This window comes from Natrix helvetica (genome assembly GCF_964273705.1).
Source record: "Natrix helvetica genome assembly, chromosome: 9".
Taxonomy (NCBI): Eukaryota; Metazoa; Chordata; class Lepidosauria; order Squamata; family Natricidae; genus Natrix; species Natrix helvetica.
This window is the reverse complement of record NC_138560.1, coordinates 21,277,593-21,302,856: the sequence shown is the minus strand read 5'-3', so window position 1 is coordinate 21,302,856 and position 25,264 is coordinate 21,277,593. Positions and strand designations below refer to the sequence as shown.

General features: G+C 42.8%; 1 protein-coding gene across 1 annotated transcript in view; it reads right to left on the bottom strand.

Moving 5' to 3' along the window:
• Positions 1-25,264, bottom strand: part of CSMD2 (CUB and Sushi multiple domains 2) — a gene marked incomplete at its 5' end in the record, with an annotated part of 765,891 nt that overhangs the window by 198,180 nt on the left and 542,447 nt on the right. The window contains 6 exons of the mRNA XM_081962655.1: positions 4,953-5,091; positions 7,422-7,613; positions 15,363-15,565; positions 20,320-20,446; positions 23,881-24,072; positions 25,091-25,247. Of these exons, the coding sequence (XP_081818781.1) occupies positions 4,953-5,091; positions 7,422-7,613; positions 15,363-15,565; positions 20,320-20,446; positions 23,881-24,072; positions 25,091-25,247 (1,010 nt within the window). The remainder of the gene's footprint in view (positions 1-4,952; positions 5,092-7,421; positions 7,614-15,362; positions 15,566-20,319; positions 20,447-23,880; positions 24,073-25,090; positions 25,248-25,264) is intronic.

Sequence of the window (25,264 nt, the reverse complement as noted above, 5' to 3'; positions counted from 1 at the left end):
GTCCAGAATTCTCCACCCAGCAATGCTAGCTAGGGAATTCTAAGAGTTGAAGTCCACACATCTAAAAGCCAGCAAGGTTGAGAAACACTACTTTAGAAAAAGGATCAAAGGCAGCAAGGAAGACCCATCTCAAGACAGCTGCTGATTAAAGGGGCTAGAATACAATATCTTCTGTAATCTAGCCTCTTTTTTCTTTACAACAAATCCAGATAATGAGATGTGTGACAATCAAGCTTTCTGCTACTGACAGGAGATTGACAACTGATCCCTTTTGTTCTTTGTTGTCCTTTTAGAAAGATTTATACTTGAAGTAGGTGTCTATGGGAGTTGTAGAGGAACACAGAGAAGGAACATGGAGACTGCTAGTAAAATATAAGCTTAACCCATGAAATGAAGACAGCGTCATGGTTATTCCACCTTGACGTCTTTTGGTTTAAAGAGAAGGAAGGAATAATTATCAATATTTCAATATTATAGTCCATATCAGCAAAATAAAGTTCTAGTATTTCTTGTGGCATTTGTTTCCAGGCCTGGTCTACCTCAAAGGGCTGACTAGAATTAAACCTAGCAGGAGGATTAAAAAGGGCAAATTTGGGGGGAAATTGTCACTTTCAGTCTTTAGCTCCTCGTATAGAGGAGAAACTTTTATGCATCTCTGTCATTCATAAATATGGGACCTGTGACCTTCAAGCGTTAGATCCTGCAAGTGTTAGATGGAGGGATGCCACCCTATTGTAAGAATTAAAGAGAGATAAGGATTTGGGAAAAGGTGTTCAATATTCTAAATGAATGTGATTGGGTTACTCTGCTAAGTGACATTGATGGATGGATGGATGGATGGATGGTTGGATGGATGGATGGTTGGATGGAAGGATGGATGGACGATGGATGGATGGGTGGGTAATGGATGGACATAAGATGTGAGTGAAGAAAAACATTGATTGGTCCCACTTGAAGAATGAAGAGGAGAAGGACTGCTGATTTGGCGTACTTGGTTTATGAAAAAAAATCTATTTCTTTCTATGCATGGAATAGTAAAAGGATAATTTAAAAGCATAGTTGCTTTGATGTTTATGACGAAAAATAGACGGAATCAGTGAAAGACTCAAGGGTCATGAAAAATTCTATATGTGGAGCAGATATGTAGTAAGGTCAAAGGTGGGGAAAAATGGAGGTAGAAACAGAACAAAGTAATGCAAAAATAAAATGTCCACAAGGGGAATGAAGAACGAGTCTTGTATGACAAAGTATTACAAAATAGATTCTTCTTTGAAAAGAATGGGTGGAAAGTAGACAGAAGGAACCAGCCAGTGCGGCATAACAATGGAAGCATGGAAAAGAATTATTGCTGCCAAAAAAATGATGATGGAAATATATTGTGTAATGTGTACATTGAAAAAAATTAGTTATCTCTTACATATGTATGAAAATAATGTAGTTAAACAGACCGAGAAAGCATTAACATGATGGTTTAGTGTAGTTTAGTTTCTGCAAGATGATGCAGAAAGATTGTGATGGAAATTGTGTGTGTGTGCGTGTGTGTATGTGACTTTGTTCTCCAGGCTTTGCCTTAGAGATTCTCTTTTCCTGGATGCTAATTATTGGTGAGATGCTTGCAGGTACCTCAGTTCATTACCTCACTTCTTTCTTTTCTTGTCTGAATTACAGTTTTATTGTCTATTTGCTTTTTACATATACTGTTTCTATATTGTTCGGTGTATTGTGAGCTGTCCAGAGTCATTTGGAGTTGGATGTCATAAAATCAATTGACAAATTAAAAATGAAACTGTGCCTGGGGCTTAAAGGAATGTCCTTGTTATTCCTGCATACAAAGGAACAAGCACAGAAACGAAAGTAAATGGGAAATTTACACAATTTTTACTAAGTATGTCTGGGAAGAGACTTGGTGAAATTCTGATTAATTGCGTACAAGAGGTGGCAATAAACAAAATTTGGGAGGTGGGTTTTATGTCAGGGTGTACCAGTGGTGGGTTCCGGATCCTGTTCCAACTGGTACGGTTGGAAGGGGCCCGGTGGTGTGTACATGGATGCATGCATGCATCTTAGCGCCTCCGCAACACTCCAGCTGATCAGCAGAGCATCGCACATGTGCTGTACATGCCGTGCGCATGCGCGGAAGTGCCGAAGACTTAAAAGACCGGTAAGGAGCTCGAGCGGGCAGGTGGGCCCTCCGGAGCACCGTACCAGAACGGTATGCGGTGCTTCTGGCAGGCTCCAGTATGCCAGTACCGGGGCGCACCGCCTGCAACCCACCACTGGGGTGTACAGTCAAGAATTTTTGCTCTTTGGAAAGCATTGAAAAATATATGATTGTGAGGAAAGAACTGCATGTTTGTTGACTCAGAGAACATTTATGACAAAAGTGAATTGACTTCAATTATGAAAAAAAATTGTATGTTTATGGAAAGTGGTAGAGCTATAGATTGAAAATTGCTATGAACTGTATGAAAGGATGGTTATATAAATTGTATGGAAAAATGGTTGCTGAAAGTGATAGAGCTGTAGATGATGAAAATAAGGCATGAATATAACTGCAGCAAGATTATTATATGCACAAAGATGGAAAGATTCAGCATTATCTACAATAGAGGAATGGTTGGTGAAGATGATGGAATTTGCTGAGATGCTTAAATTGACTTCTTTGATCAGAGAAGAGATAATCTCTATGTTTATCTGAAACTTCTTGTAGACATTTTATGTGAAATCGAAAAAAATGATCTTATGATTTATGGTTTTTGATGTTTACACAAAACAGATGATAGAAAAAGAGAATTATGTTGTAACTATAGAGGCAACTTTATAATTAAACTTCTAACTGGTTTAAAGTAGACTGGATGTTACTTCTTTAAATATTTTTTAAATTTCTTTTCCTCTTCCCTTTTCCTTTTTATGTATTTTTTTTCCTTTCATGCACTTTTATTTATTTTTGTTTTTTTCTTCTTTTCTTTTCCTCATTCATTAATTTGCATTAGCTTGCATGTCCCTTCCTAAAACATTTAGTAAAATATGACAAATGAACTTAATTAAAATATTTTACATTTTTAAAGAAAAAAGCATGACTGAGAATAAATGGCTTCCTAATGGATAAAAGAGCAGGAGTTGTAATGCCCCCTTGGTTATTCAGTGTATTGATGGAGAAATAGATATAAATAGTGGTGGCTGCAGACTTGTGTTGATTGGGATATGAATTGATAAACATTTTAAGCCAGGTTGTAGGATTAAATGCAGAATGAACTGCAGCGAATGTTAGGATGCAAAAAGCAGGGTAGACTTGAAAACTACTGTAGTGAATCTCAAAGTTGCGCTTCACTGCAAAAACAGAGTGCAGGTTATGCATCAGTAATATAAACTACAGCATGTAGATTAATTTGAATACATTGGTGTTACGTTTACTTAACGTTGGGAACTTTAAGATGTGGGAATCCTACTGGAAAATGTGGTCTGCTTCAAGAAATGAATATTTTACGAAGGAAGCAAAATCAGCTTTGTATAACAATGTGCTTCTATCCGTTTTTTTTTACAAGTACTCTTCAATTTACAAATATACATTTAACAATGGTCTGGAATTACAACAGCCTTGAATTGGTGCTTTACAGTTTGTAAAGTACTTTTGGCCATTACAAAATGTTGCACACACCCCTGAGATCATGTGCTCATGCTCTGGATGCCTAGCTGACCTACTCCCCATTTTTGATCAATAGATCTCCACTCACTTTGGAGCAGAGAGATTTTAACCTTTTTTCCAAGTCTTCGTATGATCCTGTATCAAGGCAGGTCTTTCCCCAGATAACAGAGAAGGTTTGCAATGATCTGTTGACCTAATTGATTCTCATGTCTGTGAATCAACCCCCTCTTTGTCTGGAAACTTTCACAGGCAGTAACAATATGGAAAGGTGTTTTGGGGGGTGTTTTTTTAGTGTGTGTGTATGACGTACATAGTCAAGGAAATGTAGAATGCTTTTTACCACAGAAGAGTTCTGGCAGCCTAAGATTGTTAGTTCATTCTGTTCATGCATGTGCACTATTCATGGTAAATCACAGGGGGGTGAAATAGCTTTGCCTCACATCCAGTCAGATCAGAGGTGGCATTCAGCCAGTTCTGACAGGTTCTGGAGAACCGGTAGCAGAAATGTTGAGTAGTTTGAAGAGCGGGCAAATAGGCTGGCCATGCCCCCACTGCCTCCCAGCTGATCTTCTTTTGTTCCCCTGAACAGGAGAACGGAGCTGGGAAGCAGGCTAGTGGGATGAGGAGGGAATGGGGATTTTACAGTATCCTTCCCCTGGAGTGGGGAGGGAATGGGGATTTTGCAGTATCCTTCCCCTGCCACGCCCACAAAGCCATGCCCACAAAACCACGCCCACAGAACTGGTAGCAAAAATATTTGAATCCCACCACTGAGTCAGATCCAGCCCCAGCTCCCACTTCTGTGTGGAATGCTGCTAGCTTTCACCATCAGAATGGTACCCATTTGTCTACTTGCAATTTTACATGCAAATATACATTTTTACATTTTACATTTCTTGCCGACAAGTCGAGTATCATTAAACCACTGTGCCATCGGGCTCCTTATAGCAGAGAAAGGTGATTTATTCAGAGAAAACCAACAGGTTTAATCTCCATTTACTGAGTTGCCTCAGTGGTGGGATTCAAATAATTTAACAACCGATTCTCTGCCTAATGATTTCTTCCAACAACCAGTTCACCAAACTGCTCAGAAAGTTAACAACCAGCCGAGGTGGGTTGCTACAGTAGTAGCAGTGGCGGGAGGCTCCTCCTACCTGCCCAGACGCTTCTTTGCATGTGCAGAAGCATCGCACGAGCAGGAGCCAACCCACCAATGACAACCAGTTCTTCCGAAGTGGTGCAACTGGCTGAATCCCACCACTGAGTTGCACCCGTGACTTAAGATAAGGGAAACTGAGGCACTTACGTATGAAACACCAGAGCAATGACATAATCCGGCGAGACGGTGAGCTTCCAATCACACTCTTTTCCTGGAGGGTAAGGCTCCGGGTAACCGGGGGACAAGATAACCCCTGAAGGCCCTGCCAGGATCCCACCACAAGGTGCTAAAGGAGGAGAGAGCAGAACCACAGCTTGTTTTGCAGGCCGTCTTTTGAGAGACTCCTCAAACAGCCTATGCATGCATTTAGGACAAATTCAGGCTTTGAACTTGGGGCAGTCGAAGATCACGTCTTCCCTTGTGTTTAACCAGGGCTGATGCTTTCAAATTTTACTCCCCCACCCAGAAAACCTCCCTTCACTCCTGCTGTGCTTGAGAAAACTCACGGCTAGCTTAACCAATTTTCATAAAATTCTACCAAGCTTTTCCCCCCCCCCCTCATTCCTGCCACACCCTGATAACTTGCGAATGGTCTGTGAACCTTGGACTAAGATACAGAACATTTTCCCCTTTTGTAAAGCTGACACTAAAACAGGGGTTTGAAACTTGAACTTCTGAAAAACGTCTAGATATTGCATATTGTACAGTCAGTAGTTTCCGCCTACAGCAGGGCTGTCAAACTCGTGTCATCTCAGCGTCATCATGTGATGTATTGGGACTTCCCCCCCTTTGCTAAACCAGGTGGGGGCAGGGCCAGCACGGGACGCATCCGGCCTACGGGCAGCGAGTTTGACACCCCTGCACTAAATCTTTCTTTTTTGGGAAGGGGGGGGGCTTATTCTGAAGTTACTTTCACCATGCGTTTCACATAACAAAGACCCAAGTTCTGAAAACAGGCATGTATGTATGTGCACATGCCTTGGAGTCAGTTTTGGCTCCTGGAAACTGCCTGGATAAGTCTTTGCAGTTTTCTTTGCAACATGTTCAGAAGTGTTTGCCCTTGCCTCCTTCCTAGGGCTGAGAGAGAGTGACTGGCCCAAGATCATCCAAGCTTTCTGCCTAAGGAAAGACTAGAACCAGAACTCACAATCTTCTTGTTCCTAGCCTGGTGCCTCAATCACTACCAAACTAGCTCCCTTTTCCAGTTCTATTCCTCAGCTAATACCTTCTTCTCTATATAACTAAATCCAGATAAGCTTAATGAGGTTTCAAACTAGAAGTTAGCTGAGTAATAAAAAAGAGTATGAATTTCTTGGAAAATGAAGCTTTTGTGTGTGTCATCAACATTTCCTCATTGTACCAATAGCTCCCTATAAGCATGTCCATGTTAACATGCCCTTGACATGTGCCTAAGGAATGTAAATCTCCATCTTGATGGAACAGTTCACATCCAACTACCCGTTTCCCACTCTCCTAGGGATGTGTCTTGTTATTAAGTTCCTGTTGTGGTCCACCAGCAGCCAGCAGAGCGGGCAGCAGAGTCGGATAATGAGGAGGTTGGAGAGGAACATGGGCCAGTCCAGGGGACTGAGGAAAACTCAGACGAGGGCTCTGCATCGGAGGCAGAGAGGGAGCTAGACAGCAGTGAGGCAGAGGAACAGCTGGAGCCTGTTCCCAGTGTATGAATGTGCAGAGCTGCCAGAAGACAAGAACAACTAAGAAAGCAGGGTCGACTTGGGAGTAAAGCCACACTCTGGAGGTGATTGGCCCCTCCCATAGGAAACAAAAGAAGAGTGAATGGGGAGTGGGCTTTTGCAGGAAACAATTTGTTCCTTCAGTCGTGTCAAGAGTGGAAAGTTCTATTTGTGACTATAAGAGACTCTGTGCCAAGTTTTGCCTTGCCCTGCATTTGGAAACTAGTTATCTGGCAGGGCTCCAAATGAGATAAGATTCATGTTAATAAATATTCCTCTGAAAGACTTTTTGCTAAGCCTTGCTGACTGTGAATGAAAGGAATTCACAGTCTTGTAAATAAAAGGGATTTTGCCAGGACTAAGACTCTGCTTCTTGCTTTTTAAGGAAGCCTGGTTCAGAACAGTTGCTTACTTAAAATGAAGAAGCCCAAGACTGCCTTCCACTAAAACAGGGGTCCCCAAACTTTGCAACTTTAAGACCTGTGGATTTCAGCTTCCAGAATTTCCTAGCCAGCCATGCCAAAGGCTTGGAGTTGAAGTCCACAAATCTTAAAGTTGCCAAGTTTGGAGACCCCTACACTAAAAGAAGAGAAACAGCATTGGAGTGGGGACACAAAACGTATTCTTAGCTTAGTTTAAGAAAGGATTATATTTCACTCTATTTTCCTTGATTGGGAACCACACCGAAGGGCTTCTTTGAATCCCATCCTAGAAGTTGCTTAGATGTCTCCTCTATCACTCTGAAAGTACCTTCTGCTCAACATTGACTCTTAACACAGGAGAGGGAAAAGGGTAAAGTGCCCCAGCATAACTAATTCAATATCTGAACCCTGAGAAGGAAAGCCCTGATCAGATTACAGTCTCATTTGCTCTGATTTGCAACCATGGGTCTCTTCTAATCCCACATCTGCAGCTTCTGTACCTGTGCAAGTGGGTGGATCAGGCTGCCAAAAGAACCTGTTCTCGATCTGCACACAGCTGATCTTAGCGTCTCCCTGCAAGGTGTATCCTGGATCACACTGGAAAATGATGTTGTCTCCTGCTTCCTTGCTATCTCCACTCCGGCTTCCGTTCTGTGGGATCCCAGGATCATTGCAGGAGGTGGCGGTGGACACTAATAAGAAAAAGTCAGGGAAAAGATGAACTGAGGGAACAGAATTATTCACTGAATTTTTCAATTATTCCATAAACTCTGAAGCTATGGCATGACACTCATGTTGAGCAGAGTACGCTGTGTTTCCTGGAGGTGCTCAAGAGACGAAGAGCAGCCACCTAGCATACAATTAGAGCAAGGATGGCTCCAGAGGGAAACAACACAGAAAGCAGCCTGTTCCTCATTGCTAAGCAGAACAAAGAAAGTGGTATGGAATCCACCAAGTCCATCACTATCCATCATGGAGGGCAGTGCTGATGGTGTAACTGGTGGCATCTCACAATGGTCTCATTTTCCTCTCTTCCACCGCTATCTTTTGCATGACGCCAGTAGCCATGAGTGTTTTTTTTCCCAGGCATCAAAAAGAATACAGAAAGACAGATATTGATACTTATAAGCAGTTTAATTTCATTTGAATGGCCAAATTAGGCCAGGTATGCCAAACGGCAGACAAACACAGGAGTAGCGAAACATGGCTCCCTGCGTTTCTATCTTCCAAGTAAATTCCAAAAGAAAAGATCAAAAGGAACTCTTCCAAGAAGTCTACTTTTTCCTGGCTGAATCAGCATTGAAGAAAAACAATGCAATCCTATTTACTTCAAAAAGCAGACACAGTCACATACACCTACAAAGAGCTATTAGCTGATAATACTTTAGGATCAGGGGTGAAATTGATTAGGTTCTGACAGGTTCTGGAGTACCAGTAGCAGAAATTTTGAGTAGTTCGGAGAAACGGCAAATGCCACCTCTGGCTGGCCCCAGAGTGGGGTGGGAATGGAGATTTTGCAGTATCCTCCTCCTGCCACGCCCAGAGAACCAGTAGTTAAAAAAAAAGTATTTCATCACTGTTTAGGTTCAACCAAAACTCTTCTTTAAGCAAGGCATAAAGCAGTGGGTGGGCAGAAAGAAGAAATTAGGACAAAATTAAGACAGATTAGAGCTAGGAAGTCATCAAATGGAGGTTGTGAATGAAATATATTAATATAAGGACAGTACTACCAATACCAGGCTCTATACACGATAGAGCAGTGATGGCGAACCTTTTTTGCCTCAGGTGCCAAAAGCACATACGTGCGCGCTATCACACGAACTCGAGTGCCCACCCACATAACTTAATGTCCCCCCTCACCAGTGTGGACCGTGCATTTTTGCACAAGGCTTCCTCACCACTCCCTGCTCTGGCTGCTTCCCCTTGGATAACACCCAGTGAGGGGAGAAGTTGCTCTGCCACTAACGGGCAGAGATTGGGGTGGGGGTGGGGGGATGCTCAAGTGTGCTCCTGTGTCAAAAAACCTTCCCTTATCATTCTCCTGTGTAAAGGTTGGGCCTTTTTTACAATGGCAGGTGTGAGTCCAGTTGCTAAATTCTCCCCTTCTATTAAAGAGGATCCTGGGCACTACAGTCAATAGACAAATGAGGAAGGGAGCTGCTGGCACAGGGGAAAGAAAAGCGGCAAGAAAAGAAGAAAAAGCAGCTTTTTTCCCTCAAGGTGGCTGCTCTGTTTCCCCCCTCCCCCGTGCTAGCACAGAGGATCCTGCCTGGTCCCTGCAATCCAAAGGGTAATGAGGAAGAGAGCTATCTGCATGAGGGAAAGACAAGCAGCAAGGAAATAAGGAAAAGCAGCTTTTTTCCCCTCAAGGTGGCTGCTCTGTTGCCCTTTTCTCCATTTCAGCACCACTCCATGGAGCCCGCCCCCCATCGCCCAGGTCCTCGCTTCTCCCAAGCATTTCTTTGCCTATTTAATTTCCCCTCCGTAGCATTTTTCCATCGTGTTTCTTGCCGTTTTGGACAGGAAAACAAAGTTTGTGGGACTAAAAAAAACTCCTTTCAATCAATCAATTCCAACTTTGCGAGATCTCCCCCCCCCCCAAGTTGTAATTGATTGAAGTTTTTTTTTTAGTCCCACAAACTTTGTTTCTCTGCACACGATGGTAAGAAACGCGATGGAGCTGGAAATCAGGTAGGCAAAGAAATGTTTGGGAGAAGCGAGGACCTGGGCGATGGTGGGTGGGGCAACCTGGATGCCGTAGCACTGAAATGGAGAAAAGGGCAACAGCAGCCACGTTGAGTGAAAGAAGCCTCTTTTCCTGCCGCTTGTCTTTCCCCCCTTCCGGCAGCTCTCTCCTCATTTCTGGTTTGCATTGGGCTGTTTTTCGCCCTTTGGAGGCTTCAGGGAATCCTCCGGAGATTAAAAAAAAAAACTTTCAAAAATCAGCTGGCCACCGGGCGCATGCACTGGAGCTGACAGGGCAATGCCTCGCGTGCCCTCAGAAATGGCTCCGCGTGCCGCCTGTGGCACGCGTGCCATAGGTTTGCCATCACGGCGATAGAGCATAGCAAATAGAGGATCAATAGCACAGACTTATATACTGCTTCACAGTGATTTACAGCCCTCTCTAAGCAGTTTACAGAGTCAGCCTATTGCCCCCAACAATCTGATTTGAACTGCCAAACTGCCGATCAGCAGTCAGCAGAATTGGCCTGCAATATTGCTTTCTAACCACTGCATCACAATGGCTGCACCACCATGGTTACTATCTCCTTCTGAAAAATAAAGTGTGTCTATTCCCTATTTCTTTCCAAACTGGTCAATACTCAAAGGATCCTCCTGGGTTTACAGCATATTGTCATTATATAACTCAGATCACAAAACTAGGAAAGAAACATCTGCAGACACTACTTGCTTAATGGCTGCAATTCGGTTAGGAATCTCAGTTGTTGGGCAAAACAGTAATTAAGGGAGATGCCTACATGACTCCTTTGCTCAACAACCACAATCCCAGCATTCCCAATTGTGGTTGTTAAGTCATCATCCAGATTGTCAAATGGACAAAGCAAAAGAGCTGCCTCAAGGCAGCAGCTCTTTTTAAGAGGGAAAGAGCTGCCTGTCAGAGGGTTTCAGCTCTGTGCGGAGCTGAAATCCTCCCAGCTGGTAGCTCTTTTGTTCTCAAATGTTCCTGCCACACGCCAAATAATTTCAGTTTTCCTCAGTTCAAGTAGGGGCTGCAGGAATCCATCCCTCCATCCCAGTGGTGAAATTCAATTTTTTTTTACTACCGGTTCGGTGGGCGTGGCTTGGTGGGTGTAGCAGGGGAAGGATACTTCAAAATCTCCATTCCACCCCACTCTGGGGCCAGCCAGAGGTGGTATTTGCCAGTTCTCCGAACTACTTAAAATTTCCGCCACCATTTCTCCAGAACCTGCTGAATTTCATCCCTGCTCCATCCCCTCCACTTGCAACTTTTCCTGCCTGTTTCCCCACTGACTTTTTAGGGAAGCCAGTAGAGAACATTGTCAACAATGATCACATGTTTGCAAGGTGCTTGGCCAACTGTTGTAGATGAGAGTTGGCTGCAAAGTATCTGAAATGTGGTCATGTAACAATGGGGGTGGGGTGGGGGGTGGCACAATGTTTTATGACAGCCAGGTAGGAACATTTTCAAGGCTGTCATAACTGTGAACAGTCATTTGGTTCAAGGTCAAGGATTAACTGCATGCTAAACAATCCAATAAGTGAGGTGTTTCAGCTACTTAGCAGCTAAGTAGCTAAAACATATCAACCACTCCTGAAAACTCCATCTCATAGACCACTGATATCTAATGGAGTGAATCTTGCAAGTGTTTTAGGATTATTTGCATCATTATAGCCCAGAGTTGAAACCTTGACAATGAGAGAAGACTTTGCACATGCACAAATTTCCTTTGAGTTACAGTACGCAGACATATGGAAGAATTGGACCAGGATGCATGCTTAAACACGCATTGTTGAGTTCAAACTTTTCTTTCTCCAGCTGGAAAAGGCTGTAGGGATTAACAAATCTAAGTCTGTTGCACGAAGATCATATGCATGTATATTTCAGCACATTTTCCCTTTTGCTTATGACATCTAACCATCTGCTAACTTTACCAGGCATTTGACTATGTTGTCTATGCTACGCAATAGATTATAATGTTCACATTGTCTTCTTCCCCTCCCCCCCACCCCTTGTGGGGGGAAGGGGGGTTTCGCTGAGAGGGATTTCGCTTTTAGCAGCAATGGTAGGTCCAATTCTTTTACAGATGTGTCAAGGTGCCTTGAATGTTGTCTGAAATGAAACCTTGCTTTCCCCCCTCCTTTTTTAAAGCTCAGGAGTTTAAAATAAGTAGTTTTTAATAGAAAAATCTGAGGTTTTTTAAAGCAATAAAACTAGAGGAGCGCTCACCAGAATAGCAGTGCACGAAAAATAAGGTCAGATGGGACCAATTCAATTTAAGCTAGTGATGGAGAAGACAAGAAACTTTTTTGGCAACCAATATGTCTAATTCTTAGGACTTGTCAAATCTTTGCCAAACTGTGGACAGTGAAAATGGGTTCTCAGAAATTTGTTGCCCATAATTTGGTTCTTCTTTTGCAGGTAAATGCACTTGGCTTTATCTTGATTTGGATTCTGACACAAATGAAGCTGAGACAAATGAAAGCATGCTTGCAGATTTTTTTTTCCCAGTATGAATAATTCACAGACGAAGAACGGGTCACCAAAGAAGCAAACATTGGCTTCATGAATGAACAAACCAGCCAGAATGATAGTGTTTAGTCCAGCATTTTTCAGCCTTGGCAACTTAGTGGCATGTGACCAAGTATGCTGGATGGGGAATTCTCAGAGTTGAAGTCTAGACATCTTAAAGTTGCCGGAGTTGAGAAACATGGGTCTAGTCCCTGGAAAATGAATCCTCACTCTAGGAAGAAATGGAAGATCTGGTTAAATAATAGGTAGTCTGGCTCTAGGGGCCTGCCCTTCAGTTTTGTTGCCTTTTCATCTATTGAGTCTGACACCAACTCACAGTCTCAGCCTCATTTCTTACAAAAAATAGTGCCACTTGTTACTGTATCCAGGGGTACTCAAATTACAGCCCGCAGGCCAGATATGGCCCACCAAAGCCATTAATCTGGCCCATGTGGGACCACGAGGCTACCCCGCCCACATCACCCTGCCTACCCGCTGGCCCCTACCCACCTTCTGGAGGTTGAGGAGGCCAAAAACGGGATGCACTGAGGCCTCTGGAGGCCAAAACCAGGGACATTTTTTGCCTCCTTGGCCTCCAGAGAGAGGAGGGACACACACACACAGAAGTCCTTCATACACACCCCAAGATGGCCATACCCCTTCACTAACCTGCTTTCCACCCCCAGGAGCATAACAAATTAAAGTCTAATTTGTGTGTATTGTTTGGATAATCCAAACAATACACACAAATTAGACTTTAATTTGTTATGCATAATGCCCCCTAGTCACATGAACCACTTAGCAATGCCTATCCAGCTTGTTCGTCCGTCCCCCAACAATCAGAGGGATTGTGAATTGGGCCCCTGTTTAAAAAGTTTGAGGCCCCCTACTGTAATCACTGCTCAAATAATTCTTTCATAATATTGTTATCCATCCATCCATCCATCCATCCATCCATCCATCCATCCATCCATCCATCTAGCCATCTATCCAAATACCTCACTAACACTTAGCTCTATTGCTATTTTTCATCTAATTTCTAGAAAGAGGCCATTTAAAATGCCGATGGTTAGTCATCAATCTGGCCTGAGAATTGCAATGCAGCCTGTTCTGAAACAGCTTTTGCTCCCACCGAAAAATCAGCTTGCAGGGTATTTCTTAGCTCTGTGGTTTCCCAGGATCGTCAGGTAGTAACAGCAACAAGTCAGATATTTGATTAATCCCACTAGTTTTGTAGCTATAAGAGGCAAGGTGGTTCCGTGGTTAGAGTACAGTACTGCAGGCTACTTCAGCTGACTGCTAGCAGTTTGGCAGTTCAAATCTCACCAGGCTCAGGGTTGACTCAGCCTTCCATCCTTCCCAGGTGGGTAAAATGAGGACCCAGATTGTTGGGGGCAAGAGGCTGACTCTGTAAACCACTTACAGTGGGCTGTAAAAGCACTATGAAGCGGTATATAAGTCTAAGTGCTATTGCTATTGCTACAAATCTTTCTGCATTCGTTGGATGGCAGCAATTATCCCTACCTTGGCTAGAGTCGGTATTTTTTCTTCTTCTTCTTCTGTTAAACTGTGTCCAATTCTCAGAGACTGCCCTGCGGTTTTCTTGGTGAGGATTTTCAGAAGTGGTTTTGCCATTGCCTCCCTTTTAGGGGTGGAGAGAAAATGACTGGCCCAAGGTCATCCAGCTGCCTTGGTGCCTAAGGCAAGGCTCCCAGTCACTGGTTTTTGGTGCCGGATGCTCTAACCACTATCCAAAACTGGCTCTCATAGATTGGTTCAATAGGACGAGGAAGTCTGAAACCTTCGGTTAAGGCAAATGTGGCAGAGAAGGTGATTGTTTGCTAAGTTCAGATCAAAGTATTGGACTTAACCTTTAAAGCATTAGATGGCTTAAGGCTTGGTTGTCTTAGGGACAACATATTTTATTGCAAACCTGCTGAAGTATTAAAATATGCAGAAATGATCCCTCTGGTGCAGTGGCTTAGTTCACTGCAAGGGTTTCCCAATGTATGGAATGCTCTAAGCCTCCAGCTTTGGTTGCTCTCTTAATCTCTTGTTTTTTTTTAAAAAAAGAAAGCAAATAAAGGCATATCTATTTGGCCTTTCCAAATGTCAGTTTTAGTTTTAGTGTTCTTTTAATATTTAACATGAAATATGCCCATGTAAGGATATTAAATAATGTCAAAAATTAAGATTATTTAAATACAGTCCTGGTACAAATATTACGACATGCATCTGAGGACAATATCTCCAGCCGTTCTGTTCCACAATGACTTTGCTACTCTGGATTAAGTATATATATATATATATATATATATATATATATATATATATATATATATATATATATATATATATATATATATATATATATATATATATATATATATATATATATATATATATATATATATATATATATATATATATATATATATATATATATATATATATATATATATATATATATATATATATATATATATATATATATATATATATATATATATATATATATATATATATATATATATATATATATATATATATATATATATATATATATATATATATATATATATATATATATATATGGAGGGAGGGAGGGAGGGAGGGAGGGAGGGAGGGAGGGAGAGAGAGAGAGAGAGAGAGAGAGAGAGAGAGAGAGAGAGAGAGAGAGAGAGAGAGAGAACAGCTGTCTAAATGGGCCTTTGCAATCCTCCACTAAATCTCTGAGTGGAGAATGGATGGCTTCTCTGCATTTCTCCAGGAGAAGAAACTCTCCATTAATTTCTCAAGGACTTTGCCTTGGGGATGATCCTAACACCAGAAAAGGTCAATTTCAATTTCCCTGAGATTTAAGTGTGAGAAACAAGCAAGCTGCACACAATTGGAGAGAGGACAGCAAATTGCAAAGCCAGATCAATCGTACCTACTCACTTACCCTTTCATCACTGAAAGGTGCAAGGCTATATGCCATCTGACTTTCTTTACATTTCTCTTCTCCTTTTAAATCATTTCTAGTGCAAATTCTTGTTCACCAAATTGCATGACTATTGAGAGAAAAATTGCTGAGGAATTGGTATGTCATGAATGCTGAAATTAATAAATTTGGGGATTACAGTTTACCAGGCAGAATTGTAGAGAGCTGAAAGCATCTATGACGTTGTCATCCTGTTTTAGTTCTCCTGACCTCCAAAGACCAGATGACGCCTGTGAAAGTTACCTGAAAACTGAATGGCAAAGCCCTGTTTACTGGTGAAAAAGTCCGTGTTGAACTGAAGGACCACCAAGTTGAAAGTGCTGTGGACATCATTGGGCAAGACAGAGCCACTAACTTCTTTCAAGAGGATGCTCTTCTCCACGGGCCCATCCCAGATTCTCAAAACATCATGGAAGTCCTCGGTATGGAAAACTATGAAATGGAGCCTATATTTGGGGAGGGGGGGGGCAAAACAGGACGGGAAAGAGAAAGAACAGCCACCATTAAGACTAGATTCGTATTCTAGAACTGGGAAAGTTTAGAAAAGAAAGGACGGAAGGAAGGTAATGTTACAACATTCTTCAGATACCAAAGAAGGATCATCTAGAAATGAGAAGCCAGGTAACAACTTTTTCAGATTAATAACTTTTATTCATAAGACAAATGTGTACAGATCAGGCGGGGGTTGCTGGCAGTTTTACTACCAGTTTGCAACCCATGTGCAATGCATGCGCGTGCGCTGTTCAATGTAAATTGAACAATTTACAGTGAACTGTGCATGCGCAGTCACTAAAAACCAAAAACGGCAGTGGCCCAGCAGCAGCGAGGGAGCCAATTTGGGGACATGGCGGGCTTGGGTCGCTGCCGGCTCTGTGACCCAGGCCTGAATTCCACTACTGGTTCGGCCGAACCGGGTTGAACAGGAAGCAACCCACCTCTGGTATAGATAGTTCTCAACGTACACCATTCATTTAGTGGCTGTTTAAAGTTACAATGGCACCGAATAAAATGATTTAGAGCCAGGGTGGTGCAGAGGTTAGTATCAAGTACTGCAGGCTATTTCTGCTGATTGCCAGCTGCCACCAGTTCGGCAGTTAGAGTGTCACCAGCTCAAGGTTGGCCCATCCTTCCGTCCTTCCAAGGTTGGTAAAATGAGGACCCAGACTGTTGGGGGAAATACGCCAATACTGTAAACTAATTAGAGAGGGCTCTAAAGCACTGGGAAGCGGTATATAAGTCTAAGTGCTATTGCTATTTATAACCGCTTTTCACAGTTACATCCTTAACAGCATCCCCTTGGTCACCTGGTCAAAATTCAGATGCTTGGCAACTGGCATGTATTTGACGGTTGCTTTGTCCCAGGGCCATGGGGTCACGATGCATGAATTTTTGACAGGCAAAGCCAACGAGGACGCCAGATTCACTTAACAACCGTGTTGCTAATTTAACAGCTGCAGTGATTCGTGTAACATCTGTACCAAGAAATGTCACAAAATGGGGCAAAACTCGCCAAACAACTGTCTTGCTTAGCAACAGAAATTTTGAGCTCAATTGTGGTCGTAAGATGAGGACTATCTGTATGCTTTTTTTAATAGCATATAACAATATTGTTCTGTGAAGGGGCTACCAGATTCCCTTCTGATTTTCGGTATGACAAACTCACACAACTTTCTCACTGCAATCTCAGAAAGGAGCTGAGCTCTGTTTTCATTCATTCCAGGCAGAGAATAATGGATATGCATTATAAAGAGGGCAATTGTGATTGAATGTTAGGAGAAAAAAACTCTAATTGAAAAAAAACAAAGTAAACAATCCCTAAGGATCTGGGGAATTCCTTTTCTTTGGATTTGTTGAAGAAGACTTGATAGCCAATGATTAAAGGTAAAGGTTCCCCTCACACATATGTGCTAGTCGTTCCCGACTCTAGGGAGTGGTGCTCATCTCCGTTTCTAAGCCAAAGAGCCAGCACTGTCCGAAGACGTCTCCGTGGTCATGTGGCCAGCATGGCTAAATGCCGAAGGTGAACGGAACACTGTTACCTTCCCACCAAAGGTGGTCCCTATTTTTCTACTTACAGTTTTTACATTCTTTCAAACTGCTAGGTTGGCAGAAACTGGGACAAGTAACGGGAGCTCACGCTGTTACGCGGCGCTAGGGATTCGAACCGCCGAACTGCTGACCTTTCTGATCAACAAGCTCAGTGCCTTAGCCACTGAGCCACCGCGTCCCTCTAGCCAATGATTAGGGATGTTTTTAAATTTAGTGTGCTAAACTGAGGAGGAAGTTGATCTAAGTAGCTACCTCAACTCTAAGATTTAAAAATTCCTCCCAACAATTTGGGAACTGCCGTTTAACTTGAGAGATTGAGGACTCAGTTACAAATCTAGTCCCTTCTATGTCACTTTGCAATTTCTCTTCAGTTTCCATGGGGAGAAAAGCTGGTGATTTCATGAGATTAGATTTGTAGAAAAGACACCGAACACCCGATTGCTTGGGGGGAAATGAAACATGAAAATAGCATCGTTTAGAGATGCAGGAAATCATAGACTTGTTATGAAGGGGAAGGAATAACTGAGCGGGTTGAAGCAAATTCATTTTAGATCAATTCTCAGCGAAAAGATGCTTTTAGACCAAGTAAGGAAGATGATGATAGGGTGAAAAGAAGGAAATATTTTTTAGAGATTCTCTGTACTTCTGCTGAACTGAACAGGGCTTCTATTTTCTTTTTTTTGTTTTCTTTATCATTGGTTTCCCACTCCTTATGGTAGGCGGTGGCAGCAGCACGAAGCATTTAATATTTTAATTCCATCTTCATGATAATAGGTATGATGGCGATGCATTATAAATGTTGGAGAACTGCATGGTTATTAATTGACTGGGTTTTAGGGACGGCTGCCCCTCTGGCTTTTTTATTTAATATGCCTGTTACATTTATATTAGCATAAACATTTGTACAGAAGAGGCAATAAAAGATTGATAGACTGTACTATAAGAAGAATGGGAATACTGAGTTAAAGACCCAAGCGATGTGCTTTTTTTTTTTAAAAAAAAAAAAGGTGTCAAAGCTCCTGCACTTAGCATTCCTTGAAATTTCACCAAATGTGTCCTGCTGAGGGAAAATGGAATTCTTCCATAGTGTCAGGCCTGGAAGCCATCTTTTGCATTGGGCCTTCAGGCCTGCCACATTCAATGCTGTGGGACAATGGGAGGGGGATTATATGGAGTATGGGAGTTACGTCTATAGTCCTAACAACATTCCTCTCTCTGAGAGTCAAAGACATCTTGACCTGCACCTGGAAGGGTAAGACTGGGAGGTCTCTCCAGTTGGGACAGTTCCTGATTGGGCCATGTGGGTGCTGGGCAGGGACTTAGACTTTCATTTGGGTGAGGAAAGCATTCAGATTCTGGTTTTCCCAGTTGTGCTAATATGACACCTTTAATAAAATGGAAGTTGCAAGAACTTCAAGCCTCAGAGTCTTCTTTCATTGGGGGTGTTATTTGGAATCCTGATACACAGATTATTTGCAGCCCCAACTAAGTAACCACCGTTGTGTTAGTTAAGGATGACTGAATCCTTTTTTCCCCCTTTTTGGAGAAGAAGCTCCAAAAAGCAGAAGGCAGACATGCATAATAGCAATCAACCATCATTTTCATTCCTCCAACCAACTTTATTCACTTCGGATTTGTCCTGCTGAATGAAGTCATGATTCAACATCTGCTTTGAAAAGATGAACATCCAATGGCATCTTCAAAATACATTTTGTCTTTGTGAGGTGGGGGATAAGAGAATGAATGCCAAAAAACAGAATCTGGTGTCCAGGGGAAAGTAACTGCCTTAAACCTGGAAGTCTGCAAAATCTTTTTTGGAAAAATCCTAAATGAGGAACAAGAGATCTGTAGCCTTTTAGAGGTTGCTGTTATCCAAATCTGGATTTATGGTTAATGATGGTAATAAAATCATTATATATCAATAAATATGGGACACAGTGGCTCAGTGGCTAAGACTCTGAGCTTGTCAATCAGAAAGGTCAGCAGTTTGGTGGTTCAAATCCCTAGTGCCGCGTAAAGGAGTGAGCTCCCATTACTTGTCCCAGCTTCTGCCAACCTAGCAGTTTGAAAGCACATAAAAAATGAAAGTAGAAAAATAGGGATCACTTTTGGTGGGAAGGTAACAGTGTTCCATACATCTTTAGCATTTATTCATCCCAGCCACATGGTCACAGAGACATCTTCGGACAGCGCTCGCTCTTCAGCTTTTAAATGGAGATGAGCACCGCCCCCTAGAGTCGGGAAGAACTAGCACATATGTGCGAGGGGATCCTTTACCTTTACAATAAAAGTAGTATTGACCTACATAGCATTGGCTTCCTAATCTCTTGTATCTGATATGATTCTGTGGATGCCTCTTGCTAAATAAGGCAGGTAATTCAATAGAGGACCCAGCACTTTCGTTCTGTCTAGCAAGATCTTTTTTTTTCTCTTCAAATTGCACCCTTGAAAGCTGCCATGCTGATATTACACAGTTCAGGCTAGAATTACATTGTTTGGGTTTGGATGCTCTCTTCTACGCTCTTCAAAAAGGGCTTTGCATCTCTCTGGCAGCAATCAATATTCTAAACACACCTGAAGCTGTTGCAGGTATGAATGTGATTAATAACTGAGAGCAGAGAAGCTACTACGAGAGTGTTAGAAGTTCAGGCGTCTCTTCCTATTTTCCCATTCTCTATTGCTACAATGCACTAAATCCAATCTGTCTCCAAGTATTAACATTTGACCAATTAAAACTAGCACATCTACCCTGATTAATCCACAAATCTTTTTTTTTAAATGTGTGGTTGATTAATTTGCTGATTATGAAGCTGGAGCCCTACTTTTTATCCTCCTCCTATTGATGCCAAATAGTAAACACTAAAGTATGCAAAGCAAGAGAAATCATGCAAATGTGATCAATTTGCATAATTCAAACAGGTTGTAGTAGAACTCGGCTATTCCTGTCAAGAGTTGGGGTTATTTTGGCACAGGCATTTTCGTGCATCTATTTCTTTATTTTTTAATTGCAGAGTAGAAATGGCCCCACGTAGAAACACCTGTGCCCTGCTCACAGCACAGTGTAATTGATCCAAAACCACAGTGATAGGATGAGTGCTGGATGTAGTTGGGGTGTGTGGCTGAGCTAATCTTTTCCAGTCTTTGAACTTACCCTATTGTGCAACCAGCTTCTGCTTCAATCGTCCAGACACAGTTGAGGTTGTGATCATAGGGTGTTGGAAACCCTGGCGACAGGATCCTTCCTGAAGACTCACCTCGGATGCTGCCTCCACACTCAGCTGAAAGAAGCCACAAAAACAATTCAGCACCACAGAACTTTCCTTTTAGTGTCTCCTTTATTTTTAGAAGATAAAGATACAGGTAATTCTCAGCATACGACCATAATTGAGTCCAACACATCTGTAATTAATCAAGACATGTGTTCAGTGAGCTTTGTCCAATTTCATGACCTTCCTTGCCATAGTGATTTACGTGAATCACTGCAGCTGATAAGCTGGTAGCAATAGCCCTTAGACTTATATACCACTTCACAGTGCTTTACAGCCCTCTCTAAGTGGTTTTAAAGAGTCAGCCTATTGCCACCAACTACTTGGGTCTTCATTGGTAATCCAATTGTTAAAGGAATCTAACTTCCCCTTGACTTTGCTTGTCAGAAGGTTGCAAAAGGTGACCCTATAACCTCAGGATACAGTCATAAACAACCGATCTTCGCTCCTTCCGTATGAAGCTGAAGACCTACCTGTTTTGTCAAGCCGGCCTGACATAACGTTACTATCTTGCCACCCCAGGTCATTTTACAATGGGAAATTTTGTTTTTAATATTTTTGGGGTTTTAAACTTTGTAAGTATGCTTATTTATGGACTTATTTTTACCTCCTCTGCACGATTTTATGGTGCTATCTTGATTATTGCTCTGTACGTCGCCCCGAGTCCCTGTGGGGAGAGGGGGCGACTAATAAGTTCAATAAAATAAATAATAATAAATAAATAAATAAATAAATAAATATGAGTCAGTTGCCAAACACCTGAATTTTGATTCTACCCCAAATGGTGGAGGATATACTGTAGGGAGGAAATTGTCTTTTTGTTGTTGTTGTTGATTTTGTTTAAAACAGAATGACCTCAGAAACTTAAGAACACCCCCCCTTCCACACCCCCAAAAAATGTCTCTTCCATTATACTAAACTGGGATGTACCGAAATGGCATGCACCTTCTAAAGCAGGGCTGTCAAACTCCCGCCACGCGAGCTGAATGCATCCGTGCTGGCCACGCCCATGCACGGTTTAGCAAAGGAGGAAAAAGTCCTGATAACATCATGTGATGCTGCCGTGATGACATGAGTTTGACACCCCTGTTCTAAAGAGGTCTGGATATATTGGCTCACACCAAAATCACCCGTTCCAGTCCGAAAAGTGCTTTTTCAAGAGTCAACTGGACTTTCTGTTTTTTCTTTGAAGACATTTCGCTTCTCATCAAAGAAGCTTCTTCAGCTCTGACTCCCCACGATCCAGTTAGAGCTGAAGAAGCTTTTTGGATGAGAAGCGAAATGCCTTCCAAGAAAAACCAGAAAGTCCAGTTGCCTCTTGAAAAAGCACTTTTGGGACAACCGTGGCCTGGATGACTGAGAATCTCCGTGAGACATTTAGCTATTCGAGTATTTCCCAACCTCGGCCATTTATGGTGCGCATTTCAAGATTGTCCAAAGATTGATAGATAATCTTCTGCAGTAATCCTGCCATTGATCCTGATCCATTTGTAAAGGTAATGCTCTGTGCCCCTAATTCATCCCAAGCAGCCTTCAGATTAGAATTATATTTGTCAGGCACCAAGAAGCCCACGTGGTTCCTTTGTTGTTGTTCTCCTACAGTTTGGGAAGCACTGACTTCTTCAGACAGTCGAGTAACAGAAGGTTGAAATTCCACTCTAAGGCAAAATTCTGAAAGCAGAGCTAGAACCCAAGAAGTGGCTCGACAATTCTCAATGCTCATTTATTGCCAGACATGGCGACAAAAGGGAAGCTGGATTTGTGCCCTTGATGTGTACTAAAAGAGAGAGAAAGACTGCATCTTGTATTGATTGATTCATTAGCCTGAAGGTTATTGGGAAAACAGTAGAATGAATGCCGGAAAGGAAATAGTAGGAATTAAAGCTATTGTGCACATTTGGACAAGATTGTCCAAAGATTGATAGATAATCTTCTGCAGTAATCCTGCCATTGATCCTGATCCATTTGTAAAGGTAATGCTCTTTGCTCCTAATTCATCCCAAGCAGCCTTCAGATTAGAACTATATTTGTCAGGCACCAAGAAGCACATGCGGTTCCTTTATTGTTGTTCTCCTACAAACAATTACTTGCAATAAAGATAGATATATTTTGCGAATTGCTAGGGAGGTGTTGTGGCCTGCCAGTGGGCAGCGGAGCTGGCAGAAGAGTTGGACAGGTAGGAGGTTGGGGAGGAACATGGACCAGTCCTGGGGGCTGAGGAAAGCTGAGACAAGGGCTCTTGTCGGAAGCAGAGAGGGAGTTAGACATCAGGGAGCCTCTTCCCAGTATGTCCATGCACAGAGCTGCCAGAAAAAAAGAATAACTAAGAAAATAGGGCTTACTTGGCAGTAAAGCCACACCTTGGAGGTGATTAGCCCCTCCCATAGGAAACAAAAGAGGAACAAATGGGGAGTGGGCTTTTTCAGGAAACAATTTGTTCCTTTGCTCCTTTCAAGAGAGGAAAGTTCTGTTTGTGACTATAAGAGACTCTGTGCCAAGTTTTGCCTTGCCCTGCGTTTGGAAACTAGTTATCTGGAAGCTCACCAAGTGAGATAAGGTTCATGTTGATAAACATTCCTCTGAAAGACTGTTTGCTAAGCCTTGCTGACTGTGAATGAAAGGAATTCACAGTCGTGTAAATGAAAGAGGTTTTGCAGGGACCCAGACCCTGCTTCATTCTTGTTAAGGAAGCCTAGGTCAGAACCGGGTGTGTGTGGAGGGGTGTCCAACCTTGCTCTCTTCCTGCATACCAGACATTCTACGTTTCGCTGCCTCTTTGCCTCTGGGGGGAAAAAAATACTCCTCCTTCCTGCCACTATGAATGTACATTCCAATAACGTCTCAGCTATGCATTCAATTATTTAACAATTTTATCACATTAACATGTCAATTTAGTATGAACATTTCAATGATTTTCCTGAAGTTTCCAAGAACTATGGGTGACTTTGGGTCATAAAATTACACAGCTATATCAACTGATCTGTCATCCCCTTAGGACAGTGATGGCTAACCTTTTTGTCCTCGTGTGCCGAAAGCACGCATGCATGTGCCCATACCCATAATGCAATGCACGAGTGACCCCCCCTCACACTCTTCCTTCCCCCGCCCTCCCCCTGCACCCTGTTTTGGGCCTAGCTGGCCTCCTTGCAGCCTCCTAGGACCAAAAACAGGGCATGGGGTGCATGCTGCACTCCCCCTGTGCTTTCCCCCTGCCCCCCATACATGCACGCACGACCCCCTGTGCGCATCACACGTATCTCCCACATGCACAGCAGAGACCCAAAAATCAGCTGGCTGGCAGGAGGTTCCCACGCATATGCGGTGGAGCTGAGCTGGGGCGACGGCTCGCATGCCCGCAGAGAGGTGCCATAGGTTCGGCATCACAGCCTTAGGAGCTATGCCAAGTGCCTGGTGAGTGACTACTACACAAGAGGGAGGAGCCATACCTACGCAGGTGGGGAGAGGCTGGTCCCAGGATCTTCGCTCTCCAGTCAAGCAAGTAAGCCCACGGCTTCCGCGTAACGTGTATCCAGGATCACAACTGAAAGAGACGGAGCTCCCTGCAAAATGTCCCTCATCGTGGACCTTGTAGCCAAATTGCGGGATACCAGGGTTTTCACACTTGATTAAATCGAAACCTGAAATCAGGAATAAAGGCAATTGGTGAGAAAGAAATTGCCGTCTTGTCTCAGCTGTTGCGTTAATGGTCAATGGCTGATGAAACTCTTTTAGAAACTTCCAGCGTGTAGCCTGAGAAAAGGCACCCAAGAACTTGCAACCTTGCAGTCTTTCTAAGACCTGTACGCTGCGATGGGGCTGGGCATCCACCACATGCATATGCGCTGCACGTACATGTGCATCCATCACTCACGACGCTCCAGCTGCTCAGCAGAGCATCGCGGAGGCGCCGTACACTCTGTGCGTGTGCCAAAATGGCCTGGTTGGATCAAATACAGGTAAGGAACACAGGCGGGTGGGCCCTCCAAAGCACCATACCGAAACGGTGCCTGCTGTTCCCAACAGGCACCGGTACTCCCGTACCAGGGCGTATCGGCCACAACCCACCACTGGGTGCCAAGACTAAGATGAAGCATCCAATGGAAAAGAACCAAGGAAGGGGAGGGATTTAAGCAGCTGGAGAAAAATGCTGCAAAATAGCAAGCAACAGATTCCTCTTCAGAACAGGCTTGTTATTTGCTCATCCTGAACCTTACGGGTCAATCTGATGGATTGGTTTGAAATAAATGTATTGAAGGCTGTTTCTTGTGTAGCTTATTTCAGTGGAGGTAATTGATCTGTGATTTTTCAAAAGAGGGCTTAATAACCTGACATGAGTAGAAGAACAGACATAGAAAGATGGAGAAGTGCGTAACGATGAACACAATGATATTTACACAGACAAGTTGTAAAGAAAAATGTGCTCTTACACGAAACCGGTATAAATAGTTTCCCTTTGAGTGTTTAGGTATGAAAAATAAAACATCATCTAAAGATCTGGCATTAGCTTGGCTTCCATCTAGATACCCTTAATTGGCAAACTAAATGTCCTTAAAGGCTTGGTTCAAAATACAGCTTCTCTGTAGGAGCAATACAGCGATTCTAACACTGCCCTGATACTTTTTCTCCAGATGCAGGATTGGCAGCCTCCATACTTACTAGAAAACTGCAACTCAAAACCTTGATTTGTGCCATTTCCATCTGTGATGAATTCAAGCCACATCGAGCTGGAAGTGCTGTTGACATTAAGACCCAACATCTCTGCATGGCTGAAGGAACCCAGCAGGCGAGCAGAGTTATTGTTGCCATCATAAATCTTTGGAAAAGAGGAGA